The 15,741-nt window shown below is 49.6% G+C and overlaps 1 protein-coding gene across 1 annotated transcript in view; it reads left to right on the top strand.

Moving 5' to 3' along the window:
* The window catches only part of CACNG8 (calcium voltage-gated channel auxiliary subunit gamma 8), a 17,529-nt gene extending 4,769 nt beyond the window's left edge, over nucleotides 1–12,760 (top strand). Inside the window, exons 3-5 of the mRNA XM_012812598.1 lie at nucleotides 8,528–8,611; nucleotides 9,888–10,028; nucleotides 11,966–12,760. Coding sequence (XP_012668052.1) covers nucleotides 8,528–8,611; nucleotides 9,888–10,028; nucleotides 11,966–12,723 — 983 coding nt within the window. The 3' untranslated portion in view covers nucleotides 12,724–12,760. The remainder of the gene's footprint in view (nucleotides 1–8,527; nucleotides 8,612–9,887; nucleotides 10,029–11,965) is intronic.
* Nucleotides 12,761–15,741: the final 2,981 nt, after the last annotated feature.

Genomic DNA, 15,741 nt, shown 5'->3' with positions numbered 1-15,741 from the left:
GCCGGTTGAGCTATAGGCGCCGAGCCTATCTGTCTTATATTCTAGAGGGAGAGACAGACAATCATGGAGACAAACAACTAAAACATTTAGAGGGGTAGATAGGACTGAGTGCTAAGGAGGAACAGAGGTAGAGGAGGGGAGAGGAAGTGTCTCGGGTGTGTGTGGGAAGCAGATAAGGACACTAGGAAAAGCGTCATGGAGCAGGTGACATTTGAGAGGACATCTAAAAGGAGTGAGAGATGAAGACATGTAGATATCCAGAGGAAAGTACTTTAGGTTGTGGAAATGCTGATGCAAAGGCCCTGAGGTGAGAGTGTGCCCATGTGTTTGACCACCCATAGGAAGCTGGTGTGACTGGGGCAGAGTGGGTGACAGGGATGGAAAAACATCATGGGAGATAAAATCAAAGAAGTAACAAGATCCAGCTCTCACAAGTTCTTGTATATCCTGGAAAGGATTTTGCTTCACACTCTGAGATGGGAGCCATTGAAGGTTCTCGAGCAGAGGAGTCATATGTGCTGATTTAAATTTGAATAGGATGGCTCTTGTAACTGTATTGGGAAATGACTGAGGAAAAGGCAAATGAGACAACAGAAGATTCATTTTGGTTGGAAGCAATAGAGTTTGGAAGTGGTTTGACTATTTCGGAGCTACTGTGGGCAGAAATTGCTGATGGAGCAGTTGTGGAATATGAGAGAGAAGACTCAGGGGTGTCTTCAGACCAGGGTTTCTCAACCTTTAGCACTGTTGACATTTTGCCATAGACACTTTTGTGCAGTGGAGGCTGTCCTGTGCCTTGTAGAACGTTGAACAGCATCCTTGAACTCTAGATGTCAGCAGCACCCTTCCCAGTTGTGGCAACCAAAATTGCAAATTATCTCTAAGCATTGTCAACTGTCTCACAGGGAATGAAATTGCCTCTAGTTGAGAATCACTGCTCTAATGCTTTGGCCTTAGCTCCTGAGAGTGGGGAAATCGTTCACAACATGGAAAAGGTATTTTGTGATATTTATTTTATTTTATTAATAATGGATTTTTTTTTTTTTGAGACAGAGGCTCACTTTGTCGCCCTGTGTAGAGTGCCATGGCATCATCATAGTTCACAGCAACCTCAAACTCTTGAACTCAAGCAATGCCCTCTCCTCAGTCTCCCGAGTAGCTGGGAATATAGGCATCCCCCACAACACCCAGCTAATTTTAACAATAGATTTTATTTTTATTAGGCAACTTCAATTAATAAAATAGAATGTGTTTTCCTACCTTTTATTTTCTCTTATTAAGTTTACAATTCAGGAGAGATGTCATGAGTTCAGTTTTACTGTTTTATTTTTAGTTTTTTTTGAGACAGAGTCTCACTATATTGCCCTTGGTAGAGTGCTGTGGCATCACAGCTCACAGCAACCCCAAATTCTTGGGTGTAAAGGATTCTCTTGTCTCAGCCTCCCAAGTAGCTGGGACTACAAGCACCTGCCACAATGCCCAGCTAATTTTTTGTTGTAGTTATCATTGTTGTTTAGCTGGCCCAGGCTGGATTCGAACCACCAGCCTTGGTGTATGCGGCTGGTGCCCTACCCACTGAGCTACAGGCGCCACCTATTTTTAGCTTTTTTTTTTTTTTTTTTTGAGACAGAGCATCAAGCTATCACCCTAGGGAGAGTGCCGTTGCATCACAGCTCAGCTCACAACAACCTCCAACTCCTGGGCTTAAGAGATTCTCTTGCCTCAGCCTCCCGAGTAGCTGGGACTACAGGCACCTGCCACAATGCCTGGCTATATTTTGTTTGCAGTTGTCATTGTTTGGCAGGCCTGGGCCAGATTCAAACCTGCCAGCTCTGGTGTACGTGGCTGGCGCCTTAGCCGCTTGAGCTACAGGCGCCGTCTTTAGCTTATTTTTTTGAGACAGAGTCTTCTCACTCTGGGCCCTGGTCTCAGCCTAGCTTGTAGCAACTTCAAATTCTTGGGCTCAAGTGATCCTCCTACTTCAGCCTCCTAAGTAGCCTGGACTATAGGTGCCATGATGCCCAGCTGATTTTAGAGATGGGGCCTCGCTCTTGCTCAGTCTGGTAGTTTGGTCTTGAACTCCTGAGCTCAAGGGGTCCTATTTCCTTGGTCTCCCAGAGTGCTAGAATTACAGGCATGAGCCATTGTGCCCAGCCATCATGGGCTCAGTTTTAAACATGTTAAACTGAAGATGCCTATTTTTTTTTTTTTTTTTGAGACGGAGCCTCAAGCTGTCCCCCTGGGTAGAGTGCCATGGCATCACAGCTCACAGCAGCCTCCAACCAACTCCTGGGCTCAAGCGAGTCTCCTGCCTCAGCCTCCCAAGTAGCTGGGACCATAGGCGCCTGCCACAACGCCTGGCCATTTTTTGGTTGCAGCCATCATTGTTGTTTGGCGGGCCCGGGCTGGGGATTTGAACCCGCCACCTTAGGTGTACGTGGCTGGCGCCTTAGCCACTTGAGCCACAGGCGCTGAGCCTGAAGATGCCTATTAAGAGATAACGCAAGGACAGGAGTCAGCACAGTGAAGGGGCCTGCACAGTGGCATGTAGTAAATATTTCAGGGCGCTTTGTGAAGCATTTAGTCGTTGTCACAACTACCCAGGAAAGCGGCCAGAGACAACACGTAAGTGAGTGAGAGTGGCTGTGTTTTAAGTAAACTTCATTTATAGACCCCGAAATTTGAATTTCATGTCATTTTCACATGCCATGAAATTGTCATCTTCTTTGATATTTTCTTAGTCATTTAAAACTGAGAACACTCATTCTTAGCTGGATTTGGCCTTCAGGTCATAGTTTGCTGACCTCTGATCGAGGTGGGTGGAGATGTGATATGTGAGGTGAGCATCCAGGAAAGGGTCTGGACTAAAGGCATAAATTCAAGGGTCATGGCATATGAGTGGACACAGTCTCTTACAGGAGAAGAAACAGAAACAAACAAAAACAAGAAGTTGCAGGGCAGAAGCCTGAGCCCATTCACTGTGGAGCGAGATGAGAAGCCACCAAAGGGAGTTGAGAAAGAGGTAACTACAGGTTTGGGGCAAACCAGGTGAAGGGCTGACCTAGAAGCCAGAGGAAATGAATGTTTCAGGAAGGGAGAAATGAAGACTGACATTATTGTTCCTATAATTGTCATTCATTTGCCACTGACTACTCACAATAATCCTCCAAAGTAGGTACTACTATTACTTTCATCTTCTAGAAGAAGCTAAGTCTCAGAGAAGAGAAGTAACTTGCCCAAGGTCACACAGCTAATATGCAGTAGGGTCTGGATTTGAATGCTGGGCTGTATTGTTTCCACCCACTTTCATCCCAGCAGGCTTCCAAAAGTATAGAAACTAGATCCCCAGAGCCATGGCCTCCTGAAGTCACTGTGTTCCTGGGCTCAATCTCCATCTCCCGGTGGAGTGTTTCTCTGAGAAGTGCGGTTGAATGCGATGACTGAGATGCAAACCCCAAGAATAAGACAGATTGAGTGTAGCTCCTGAAATTGGGTGTAGCTCCTGTCTGCTGCATCTAGTAGGGTGACCTCTGGCCATATTGTAAACCTCTCTGAGCCTCTCATTTCCACCATCGGGAAAATGAGGATCACTATTGCCCCTAACTCCCAGGGTCAAGGAGGGATTTAAGGAGTTAATATAGGCAAAGCCTTTAAAAGGTTTGCAAGTCCAGAGTTGGGGCCTAGATTATATTCTTCATATTTTGTTGTTGCTGCTGCTACTATGTTCTTGCTCTTCTTATTAGGAATTCAGGTGACCAAGCCCTGAGTCCTTCCTCCTCCATAATCCAGAAGTCCTGACCCCTGCCCAGCACTGCCCAATAGAAATATAACCTGAGCCACATAGACAATGAAAATTTTTATAGTTGCTGCATTAAAGTAGAGAAAAAGAAACAGGTGAACTTGACCATATATTTTCTTTAACTCATAACCCCCAAATATTATCATTTGAATGTGTAATCAATATAAAAATTATTAATGAAATATGATACATTCTCTCTCTTTCTCTCTCACTCACTCACTCTTTTTCTTTCTTTCTTTCTTTTCTTTTCCATTCTGAGCCTGAAATCTGGGGCATATTTTACCCTCACAGAACATCTCAATTGCCATGTTTCAAGAGCTCTGGAGCCACTCGGGGCTGGTGGCATCCTCGTGGGATAGCTCAGCTTACAGTCCCTCCTCAGGGACTTTAGCTGCCTTCCAGGTTCCCTCTCAGGACTCAGGAATCTGGGACCAAGGTGCTATTTATTAGAGCCGACTGCACAAAGCCCCTGTGCTAAGCACTCTGCCTGCCTTATTATCTCACTGAATCCTCACAATTGTGCCAGGGGGAAGGTATTATTAGCAGGAAGCTCATGGCCAGAAAGGGGAAGTGACTCAGCCTGGGCCACCAGCATGTGAGGGGCTAGAACCCAGTTTGAAGTGTCCTGGCTGAAAAAACAAACTGCCCCTTAACCCTCACCTGTCCGGAAAGATTCATCACCATCCTTGCATGTAAAAAGCTCCTTGCCCAATCAGTGGTGGTGTGGAGTGTAATTACCCCATATTTTATGTTTAACAACCATTGAAATCTCATTGAAATCTTACAAAAGTCATTTTCTCCAATGAGGAAGCAGAGTCTCAGGGACACACCACAGCTGGGAAGTGGCAGCACTGGGACATGAGTCCAGAGAATTTGATTCTGGAGCCCATGCTCAAGTGACCACCATAGCCACAGCATACTCCTCTGTCTTATATGTGCTGACCTTTCAAACAGAGCTGTGCTCCAGCCTCCTCCCCATGACTTTCCCTTTACATCAGATTGGACAATTTCTTCAACTCTATACCTCGGTTTCCTCATTTGTAAAGGCAGTTATTACACTTGACTGTCCACTCCCCAGGGTTTGTCCTAAGGATTGAGCGAGCTAATTACTCATCATATGCTTAGAGCAATGCCTGGTGCATGGTTAGTTCTCAGACAGTGCTAGTTATCATTGTTTCTGCCACCACTAACCTGTTGAGAAATTCTGTGCGCTGTGTGGTTTACATGCTCAATCTCATTTAATTATCACTGATGTTCTAAGAGAAGTTACGATCCCACTGAAGAAGGCAGAGAACTTGAGCCCACAGTCTTACCTATCACACCATGATGGAAGTGCACATGGATAAGAGTTTGCATTTGGGATTTGGATATTCATTCATTCATTTTTTTTTTCTCTTTTTAATTTGAGATAGAGTCTCACTCTGTTGCCCAGATTAGAGAGCCATGGCTTCATAGCTCACATTAACCTCAAACTCCTGGGTTCAAGTGATCCTCCTGCCTCAGACTCATGAGTAGCTGGGACTACAAGTGCCCACCATGACACCCAGATAACTTTTCTATTTTTAGTGGAGACAGGCTCTCACTCTTTATTATTATTATTTTTTTTAATGGTAGGGTGCCACGGCATCACAGCTCACAGCATCCTCAAACTCTGGGGCTTAAGCGATTCGCTTGCCTCAGCCTCCCAAGTAGCTGGGACTACAGGCACCCAGCACAACACCCAGCTATTTTTGTTGTTGTTGTTGCAGTTGTTACTGTTGCTTAGCTGGCCCCGGCCAAGTTCGAACCCTCCAGCCTCAGTGCATGTGGCTGGCGCCATAACCATTGTGCTACGGGCGTCAAGCCTGGGGTCTCACTCTTGCCCAAACTGGTCTCCAACTCCTGAACTCAAATGATCCTTTCTCTGGCTTCCCAGTGTGCTAAGACTACAGGTGTGAGCTTCTGTGCCTGGCCTACTCGCTCTTTTAAAAAAATTGTGGTAAATTGCATAAAACATAAATTTACCACCTTAATCATTTTTAAGAATGGATTTCAGTGGTGTTAAATGTACTCACATTGTTGTGCAGCTGTACCCAACAAACAACCCTGCATTATCCCCACCACCACGTCTATCGTTGGCATATGCTATTCTACTTTCTATAAATTTGACTATTCTAGGTATCTCATAGGGATCATATAGTACTTGCCTTTTTGTTGTGGGCTTATTTCACTTAGTATAATGTCCTCAAGGTTTACTTATGTTATAGCATAGGCATTCTCTTTGGGCAGTGCCTGTCGCTCAAGGAGAAGGGTGCCAACCCTATATACCAGGGATGGTGGGTTCAAGCTCTGCCCCAGCTGAAACTGCAAAACACACACACACACATACACACACACCAAACCAAAAAAAACAACAGGCATACTGTATCCCCAGTAGTGGAATTGCCGGATCATACAGTAGTTCTAGTTCTAATTTTTTTGAGGTACCCTCCTGATGTTTTACACAGACATTGCATCATTCCTACCAAAAGTGCACAGAGTTCCAATTTCTCCACATCCTTGCCAACATTTGTTCTTTTCTTTTTTTTTTAATAGTAGCTATCCTAATGGGTATAAGATGGTATCTCATTGTGGTTTTGATTGTACTTCCTTAGTGATTAGTGAGGTTGAGCATCTTTTCTTGTGCTTTTTGGCCCACTGAGTCATTCTTTCATTAAAAATACTTATGAAGCATTTAGTTTGTGTTAGGCATTGTTCTAGATCAGAGGTCCTCAAGCTTTTTAAATGGGGGGCCAGTTCACTGTCCCTCAGACCATTGGAGGGCCAGACTGTGGGCCCCAGGATGAGTCGGCTGCTAAGCAGGGCAGGCAACGGTGGCAAAAACACCCGGTGGGCCGGATAAATGTCCTAGGTGGACTGCATGTGGCCCGCAGGCCATAGTTTGAGGATGCCTGTTAGATGCTGGTATCACAGTGGTAATCAGCCCAGTTGCTTACACTCATGATGTGTATTGGGTTCAGCTTCCGTCATCCATCAGTTGTGAATAGATGAGTCCTTTCTGGGCCTCAGTTTCTATATCTTGGAAATGGGTATCCTATATGATTACTATCAACTGACACCTTGTGTTCTAGGCAAAGTGCTAAATCTTTTTATTTGGATCCAATCCTCACAACAACTCTGTGAGGTGGGTCCTATCATCTGCTTTTTATAGAGCAGGGACTGAAGTAAGTTGGCTTACATCGTGCCAGCAAGGGCCCAGAATAAGGAAGTGGAGACACTCCAAAACCTAAAGTTTGGCCACCAGATGACACCAGCATTATCTGTACTTGGAACTCTTGAGAGCATTGAAAGAGTTAATCTACCTGAAAGCACGTAACACATGTGAGATCTTAGTGGTTTTACTCACTGCCTTTTGGTCATTCTTCCCATTTCTCTTGTTTGTTCCCATTCTTTCCCTTGCTTTCCTTTTTCCTCTCATGGTCTATTTCTAATCTCCCCTCCTGCTGCCCTTATATTCATTCATTATTTCATTCATTCATTCAACATCCATCTCTTGAGGCCACCTGTGTGCCAGGTCTCCTACCAGGCAATGCTAGGGACCCAGAGAGGGATTGGACCCCCATCCCTTAACCCCCCTTCCAGGAACTACCAGCTGGCTGAGGACAAAGAAGATCATAAATCAACGTGATGTATGTCCTACAGGGCACCCTAGGACAGGAAACTGGCCCAACTCTGGTGGGAGGGGTGTGTGTGTGTGTGTGTGTGTAGTATGCTGTGGCGTATGTGTGTGTATCTAGGGAAAGCTTCCTCAAGAGGGTGTCCTCTGAGCTGCCCACTGCAGGGTAAGTATCACATCGGCAAAGAATATGAGTGAAATGTTCCACAGAAGGGGCAAAGGCCTGGGATTGGAGGGAGCTTGGAGAGTTGAGGAAACTAAATATTTTGTATTTGGATTTATATTTACTTTCTCCAGTGATGTGGTAGAAGTAGTAAAATAGAGACTGTCCCCACAGATGAGAAGATAGGATGAGGACCTTAGGAAGGGGTTTGGGAAAGGAGAAAGGAGATGAGACTGCAAAGAGGAAGGAGATGAGACTGCATGACCCTTAGAAGCTACTCCAGGCCCTCACTCACTTCTGCTTGCTTCAGCCTCTGCATTTTTCTGCAGATGAGTCCTCAGCATTCAATGCAGAAAGAGACTAGGAATCTCTCTCGATACAGGACTAAGAAGACTACAACTCCCATGATCCACTGGGGCTGGTCTACAGTTGGGCTCAAGATTTCACAGAGCCTCACGGGAAGTGTAGTCCTCATCGCCCTTCGCAGCTCTTTCCCTGTTTCCCCACGCACTTTAGACTTCTCAACAAGTTTAGAACAGCTGAAAGGCTCCTTGAGTTTGTTAACTACCTCTCTTATAGCAAGGGAAGTTGAAGCCCAAATTGGTAAAGTAACTCAGCCCCAGGTTACAGGGCAAAAGTCCTTATGGCTTTGTGGCGGGTGCTGGAATGATGTTAGCCTTGGGACTTTTTCCTCTTTCTTTTCCTTTTATTTTTTAAACAGGTGGGGAAACTGATACCAGAGAGTTTGAAAGTTTGTCCCAGATCACGAGATAGGCTCAGGAGGATGTCTTTTCTCCTAATAATCACAGAGAAGAGGTTTGGGGAAGGAGAGGGTCTTCTCCTACTGGGGGTTGCCCCGCCCACAACTCTGAAGTCCCTACACCACACCCACCCCGTCCTCCTCCTCCAGGATTGAAAAGAGGTGTCTGCGTGAAGATCAATCATTTCCCGGAGGACACGGACTACGACCATGACAGCGCGGAGTACCTACTCCGTACGTGAAGGTCCGGGACAGATGAGGGAGGTGGGGGGCGGGGCCGGAAAGGGCCTGGTACCCCAGAACTTGGATCGACAAGAAGCGGTTAGCTTCTTAGCCAATCCCAGTTCAGATGCTGAGATCCTCTGTCTTCCTATTGGCTCAGTGGTCTCTCTCCCGCCCCCTCCTCTCGCCTTGGGGCGGGCCGAGAGGCGGTCCTGGGTGCTGATTGGCCGTCTGGTTCTCTTTGGCACTCGCGGCAACTCTGCGTAGAGACTGGTTGTAGATTCCGGGGCTAGGATTGGCCATTGCTTCCTGGGTCTAAGGAGCAATCTGCCACTCTCGAGAGCTGGCTGGGAAAGCCTGGGTTGCGATTGGTAGCTACCCCTAGAACGCGGCAAATCCTGAATAACGATTGGCTGCGGCTTCAGCCAGGCTCAGAAATCGCAAAACCTGGTTTTCTGGGGTTTGGGGGGGTGGGTGGAAAGGACTGCAGAGAGAGAGAATGAATGAGAAAGAGAACGAAGAAGGAGGAAGAAGGGGAGGAAGGAGGAGAGAGAGCAACCCAGGCTTAAAGGGCAGGGGAAGAGCAAAGAGAGAGAGAGGGAGGAAGAGAAACCTAGAAGATAAATTAAGCCAGGCAGAAAAGGGAGGGGGGAGAAGTGAAACCAGAAAGATTGATGGGCCGGACCGCAAAGGAGGTGGAGGAGGAGAAGAGAAACTCAGAAATAGATGAAGCCAGGCAGAGAGGAGAGGGACAGGGAGATAGATGAAGTGAGGCAGAAGAGGTGGGGGTGTGCAGACAGGTATTAAGGGGGCTGATAGAAAAAGGACTCTGGAGAAATTCTCAGGAGAGAGGAAGAAAAGGGTGAGAAAGAAATGGAGAGAAAGAGAGTGGATTCATAGAGAAGTTGAGCAAAAACAGGGGAGTGATTTAGGGAAATAGAGAGGGGAAAATATGCCAGGAGAGAGGAAAAAAATAGTCCGAGGAAGAAAGACAAGGACAAAGAAAAAGAAGGGGGGAAGATAAGATAAAAAGAGAGAGAGAGAAATTTTGTAAAAAAAAAAAAGAAAGAAAGAAAGAAAGAAAGAGAGAGAGAGAGAATGGGGCAAAGAATTAAAATAACCAAACAGCCAGCAGATGGGGGAAGAATCAGAACTAGCGGGAAAGAAGCGGAGACAGAGAAGACAGGAGGCACAGCGGGACCGTGGAAGGGGAGAGAGGGGCGCAGGCGGCCGCGACTGACAGCCTCGTCCCCTCGCTCTCTCCCTCCTTTTCCTTCCTCTCCTGCAGGAGTTGTCCGGGCCTCCAGCATCTTTCCCATCCTTAGCGCCATCCTGCTGCTGCTTGGGGGTGTGTGCGTGGCGGCCTCTCGCGTCTACAAGTCTAAGAGGAACATCATTCTGGGCGCAGGAATCCTGTTCGTGGCAGCAGGTGAGAAGCAGAGGGAGGGGGCAGCATGTGTGTGTGTGTTTGTCTGCGAAGCGACGCTGTCCCGAGCAAACCCTGGGGCCCGGAGTCTTCCTAGGCTCTTCCCAGCTCCATCGCCACTGGCTGGGTAAGGTGGGTGCGGTCTCCGCGCTCTCTTCAGAGAACTGAATCCGCACAGACAGGTATCGGCGCTTAATGGAGCTCAGGTTCCAAAACCCGCAGTCCTGGAGAAGAAAGGGGAGGAGCTTGAAAGAGGCGGAGGGACCTAGAGACTGAATAGGCGTCTTGAGGGTCGAGAGGCGGGGCTGGGCATCGGGGGCGGGGCTATAAGAGCGAGAAATTGGTTTGAAAACCCAAGGGGGAGGAGACTACCGTAAGGGGCGGGTCCTCGTAGACGCTGTGGGGATCCAAGAAGGGGCGAACCAGGGAGTCTGAGAGGGCCTGTGCCAGAGGCTAAGCAAAGAAGGTGCGATGCCTGGAAAAGTCAGAGGGGAAGAGGTTATGTGTTAAGAGCACAGAGAATCAACCTGGCTGATTGCAGAGGCGGACAAAAACCAGAGCCTCAAGAGCCAGGGCCTAGACTAGCAGAGCTAGGACCCAGGACCCAAGGGGTGTGTCATTAAGGGGTAAGATCCCCTTTCTACTCTAAATGGATAACACTGCAAATTCCAGGGGGCAGAGCTTTTTTGAAGAAGAGGGAGGAATGCGCATGTTTAAAGAGCAGGGTGTGCTTTGGGATTGCTCTAGTTCTGTGGGGGCTGGGTGTAGAGGACCTGAAAGGCAGGCCTAGGTGGAAGCGCAACAGGGGAGGAGCCTGGCCTAGACCCGGAGGTGGTGCCTAAGACACAAGGGAGTAGGGACCTGATTTAATAAGAGCAAATTTTAGAACAGCAGGGGAGGATCTAGACTAGATACCCAGACTGGGATTACACCATGAAGGGAGACTTCAGATCAGCAATTCGTAAGACCTAGGGTGTCAGAGTGGGATTATGCTATGAGCAGAGTTCAAAGGAGAAGGGGGCGGGGCCTGAGAAAAATCCAGTTACAGATTTAAACCAATCAGGCTGAAACCGTCCTATCATGGGTGTCTTTTGAACCAGTCAGGGCAGGGCCTGGACTAGCTGAGGGTGTGGCTTAGGCCATCTAGGAGTGGGGCTTGGACCATCTGGGGAGGAGTTCTGTTTTAGCTAATGAGAGTGGGGCCTAGGCCATTTGGAGGTAGAGCCCAGACCATCTTGGGCTGTGTCCTAGGCCCCCTCCAGCAGGGTTTAGAGCAGCAGAGATGGGGCCTGGGTTGTCTGGAGGTGGAGTTTAGGCTATCTGAGGTGGGACTATTTAAGCCAGCCAGGGCCTAGACCATGCCGGGCAGGGCCTGGACTAGCTGAGAAAGTTTTGACCATCTAGGGCAGGGCTTGAGCCAGCCATGCTCTGGATGCCTGGTCTGGTGACTGGCCCCTTTGAGGAAGGCCCTGGACCACCTGGGGCTGGAGTTTACAGCAATCGGGAGTGGATCCTAGACCATCTGAGGCAGTTTAGACCAGCTAGGGCTGGGTTTAGACCAGCAGAGGTGGGGCTTGGGCTAGTTTGGAGTGGAGCATTGGAGAACCTGTGGTCTTGGGGCCACATGTGGCCTTCAGGATCCTTGAATGTGGCTTTTTGATCAAATCCAAATTTGTTCTGTGAAGTTTGGATTTGGTCGGTCGAGGGGCTGCACTCAGGGGTCTGGAAGGCAACATGGTTGCAGGTTCCCCAGGCCAGTTGGAGTGGAACTTAGACCGGCCAGGGTCTGGCCCACCTAGAGTAGATTCTAGCCCATTTGGGGCAGGGCTTGGGTCACTGGGAGTGGGGGTGGGGTAGGGGGTGGATCTTAGACCAGCGAGGTGGGAGTGGGGCCCTGGCCGGGCGTGGCCTCGAGGCTCCCGTCTGACCGTCCCGCCCAGGCTTGAGCAACATCATTGGTGTGATCGTGTACATCTCGGCCAACGCGGGCGAGCCAGGCCCGAAGCGGGACGAGGAGAAGAAAAACCACTACTCGTACGGCTGGTCCTTCTACTTCGGTGGGCTGTCGTTCATCCTGGCCGAGGTGATCGGTGTGCTCGCGGTCAACATCTACATCGAGCGAAGCCGCGAGGCGCACTGCCAGTCTCGCTCGGACCTGCTCAAGGCCGGCGGGGGCGCGGGCGGCAGTGGCGGGAGCGGCCCCTCGGCCATCCTCCGTCTGCCCAGTTACCGCTTCCGCTACCGCCGCCGCTCCCGCTCTAGCTCCCGCTCCAGCGAGCCGTCGCCGTCGCGGGACGCGTCTCCCGGCGGCCCCGGGGGCCCGGGCTTCGCCTCTACGGACATCTCCATGTACACGCTCAGCCGCGACCCGTCCAAGGGCAGCGTTGCTGCGGGGCTGGCTGGGGCCGCCGGCGGCGGCGGCGCAGGGGCCTACGGCGGCGCAGCAGGGGGCGCCGGGGGCAGTGGCGGCGGGGCGGGCGCAGAGCGGGACCGCGGGGGGGCGTCCGGCTTCCTCACGCTGCACAACACCTTCCCCAAGGAGGCTGGCGGGGGTGTAACCGTCACGGTCACCGGGCCGCCTGCCGCGCCTGCGCCTCCTGCACCCTCTGCACCCTCCGCGCCTGCCCCCGGGACCCTGGCCAAGGAGGCTGCAGCCTCCAACACCAACACGCTCAACAGGAAAACCACGCCGGTGTAGGGGCGCGGCGCGGGGAGCTGGGGGGCGTGTCCGGGGCGCGTGCGCGGGCGCGCGTGCATCGAGGTTGCCGGGTCGGGGGCGCCCCCCGTTCTTCCCCGTGAGCGCGCTAGAGACTGCTTGGCCCTGCCCCCGCACCCAGTCCCAGCTCCCGGGCGTGGGGAAACGCCCCCCACCCTCCGAAGCAGGGACCCCGAGTGAGGGGGAAGGGAAGGGAGGGGGCCTTTGTGAAGGAGCGTCGTGTTTTATTTTTCTGTGGGATTTACGGGGAGAGGGGAGGGCCATGGTGTTTTTTGCAGTTTTGAGATGTTTTCTTTTTAATGTTTTGCTGTGTGCATGTGGGGGCGGGGCGGGGGAGGGGAGGGAGGGACTCCCAGCCCAGCCCAACTCCTGGAGAGGGGCCCATAACACACCAATCTATGTTACACCTACAAACTCCGTACAGGCTCTATATAAAGAGACCAAAGGATTAAGAGAAGGGATGTACAAAGGCCAAGAGAAATGGGATGAACGCAGGCATTCATTCATTTTTTTCCCATTCATTATTCCACAAGGGTTTATTAAGCACCTGCTGTGTACCAGGTGTTGGTCCACGAGCAGGCCCTGGGGAAGGGGACATAAACACAGGCACAGAAGGAGACTCATTCATTCATTACTGCCAATTTATTTGTGTGCTTAAATGGTAGGCATGGCGCCGAGTACTGAGTATACAGAAAGGAGAAAAACAGGCTTCCTAACATCTTCAGAGTTTACATCTTGTGGGTGAGACAGGCATTAATCAGAGTCATATACATATACAATAAGTTATAGTTAGGGTATAGGAGAAACCTGAGATACTATGAAATGCTCCATCAGAGGAGCTTAACCCAGTTTAGAAGACATGATTTTAGCTGACACTGAAAGGATGAGAAGGAGCCTGCCAGGTGGAGCTGAGGGTGGAGAAGTACAGCCAGCAAAGCAGCAGATGCAAAGGCCCTGGGGGCAGGAAAGCTTCCAGAGAAGTGTAAGGAGCCTGGTGTTCCTGCAGCAAGATGAGGCTAAAGACAGACAGGGCCACTTTGTAGAGAGATTTGTAGGTTAGGTCGGGAGTTTAGATTTTATTCTCAGGGTGGCAGGCACTATGGAATGAGTTGAAGCAGGAGTATAATGTGAATGGTGCTCAAAGAGAACACAGGAACCCAGAGACTAAGAGGCAGAGATACAGTGACATACAGCGTCATACACAGACTCTGGCCCTTGAAATTCACTGCTCTACCAGGGGTCACATTCTTACAAATACTGAAGCACAGGGGTGGTGTCTGGTGTGCAGAAGCAGCCCTGGAACTTAGAGATTTGTGTTTCATTCATTCATTAATTCAGCTGTTCACCATGAACATTTTCTGAGCATCTGCTAATGTACCAGGCAATGTTAGGTTCTAGATCCCTGGAAGTATAACAGCCCCTGCTCTCAAGGAGTTTGTAGGCATCAAAGGGTGCAGTACAGGCAGGGTAGTCTGATGTAACAGTGACCACAATGGGTACCAGGAAACAGGACAGAGTGACCAAATGGTAGGAGTGGGCAATGATCAGGGGAGGCTTCCTAGAGAATATGATGCCTAGTCTGAGTCTTTTTTTTTTTTTTTTTGAGACAGAGTCTCACTTTCTTGCCCACAGTAGAGTGCCCTTGTGTCATAGCTCACAGCAACTTCAAACTCTTGGGCTCAAGCAGTCCTCTTGCTTCATCCTCCCAAATAGCTGGGACTGCAGGCGCCCACCACAATGCCTGGCTATTTTTTTTTTTTTTTAAGAGATAGGGTCCCACTCTTGCTCAGGCTAATCTCCAACTCATGAGCTCACCCTCCCAGGGTGCTGGCATTACGGTCATGAGCCACTATGCCTGGCCTCCCAGTCTGAGTCTTAAAAGGATGAGTAGATGTTTGCCAGGTGAGGAAGGGGAGAAGAATGAAATCATGTGGCCTATTAGGGACAGTGCTAATAGTCCTGGGATGCTGATGTACAGGGTAGGGATGGGATGGGAGGCTGGAGAAGTAGCTATAAGCAAGAGTCTGAAAGTACAGAGGGATTCAATCTTGATTCTAAGGGCATCTTGGCAGGATGGCAGTTGAGCTGGGGCAACTAGCTCTCTCAACTGAGCTCAGCAGAAGCTGGGAGTTAATAGATGTCCTTCCTTCCTTCTAGTCTAACTCTTATTTCCCAGGCTAGAGTTCCATGACATCAGCCCAGATCACAGCAATCTAAAATTCCTGGGTCCAGCAATCCTGCCTCACCTTCCTCCTTCCTCCTGCCCCCTGCCACAGCAGACCCCTGTGTGTCAGGGGCGGTCTTGCAAGACCAAGTACAAATTTTCACTCTCTCTGTTACCAAACAATCCTGGAAAGTTGGTAAAAATCTCCCTAGAAGGCCTGGGACCCATGGTTACAAAGTACCATTGTTATTCAGCATGTTTCTTTTTTCTTTTTGAAACAAAGTCTCACTCTGTCACCCTGGTTGGAGTGCTATGGGGTCATCATGACTCACAGTAACCTCAATCTCTTAAACTCAAGCAATTCTCCTGCCTCAGCCTCTCCAGTAGCTGGAACACAGGTGCCCACCACAATGCCTGGCTAATTTTTCTGTTTAGTAGAGATGGGGTCTTGCTCTTGCTCAGACTGGTCTTGAATTCCTAAACTCAAGGGATCCTCCCACCTTGGCCTCCAGGGTGCTGGGATTACAGGTGAGTGAGCCACTGCTTCTTAGCATTGTATAGATCAGGCATCCTCAAACTATGGCCCACAGGCCACATGTGGCCCGCCTAGGACATTTATCCGGCCCACCGGATGTTTTTGCCACCACTGCCTGTCCTGCTTAGCAGCTGACTTGTCCCCAGGCCCGCAGTCCAGCCTTCCAATAGTCTGAGGGACAGTGAACTGGCCCCCTGTTTAAAAAGTTTGAGGACCTCTGGTATAGATGATCTTGATCCTGCCCTGTCCTTAAGGGGCTCCCACTCTGTTGAGAGGAGCCCCAACAAATACAGTGCAGGGG

This window comes from Otolemur garnettii, unplaced genomic scaffold, assembly GCF_000181295.1.
Source record: "Otolemur garnettii isolate 467f Iridium unplaced genomic scaffold, OtoGar3 scaffold00212, whole genome shotgun sequence".
Lineage (NCBI taxonomy): Eukaryota > Metazoa > Chordata > Mammalia > Primates > Galagidae > Otolemur > Otolemur garnettii.
Note: the sequence above shows the minus strand (reverse complement) of the source record. Positions and strands in the feature narration are given on the sequence as shown.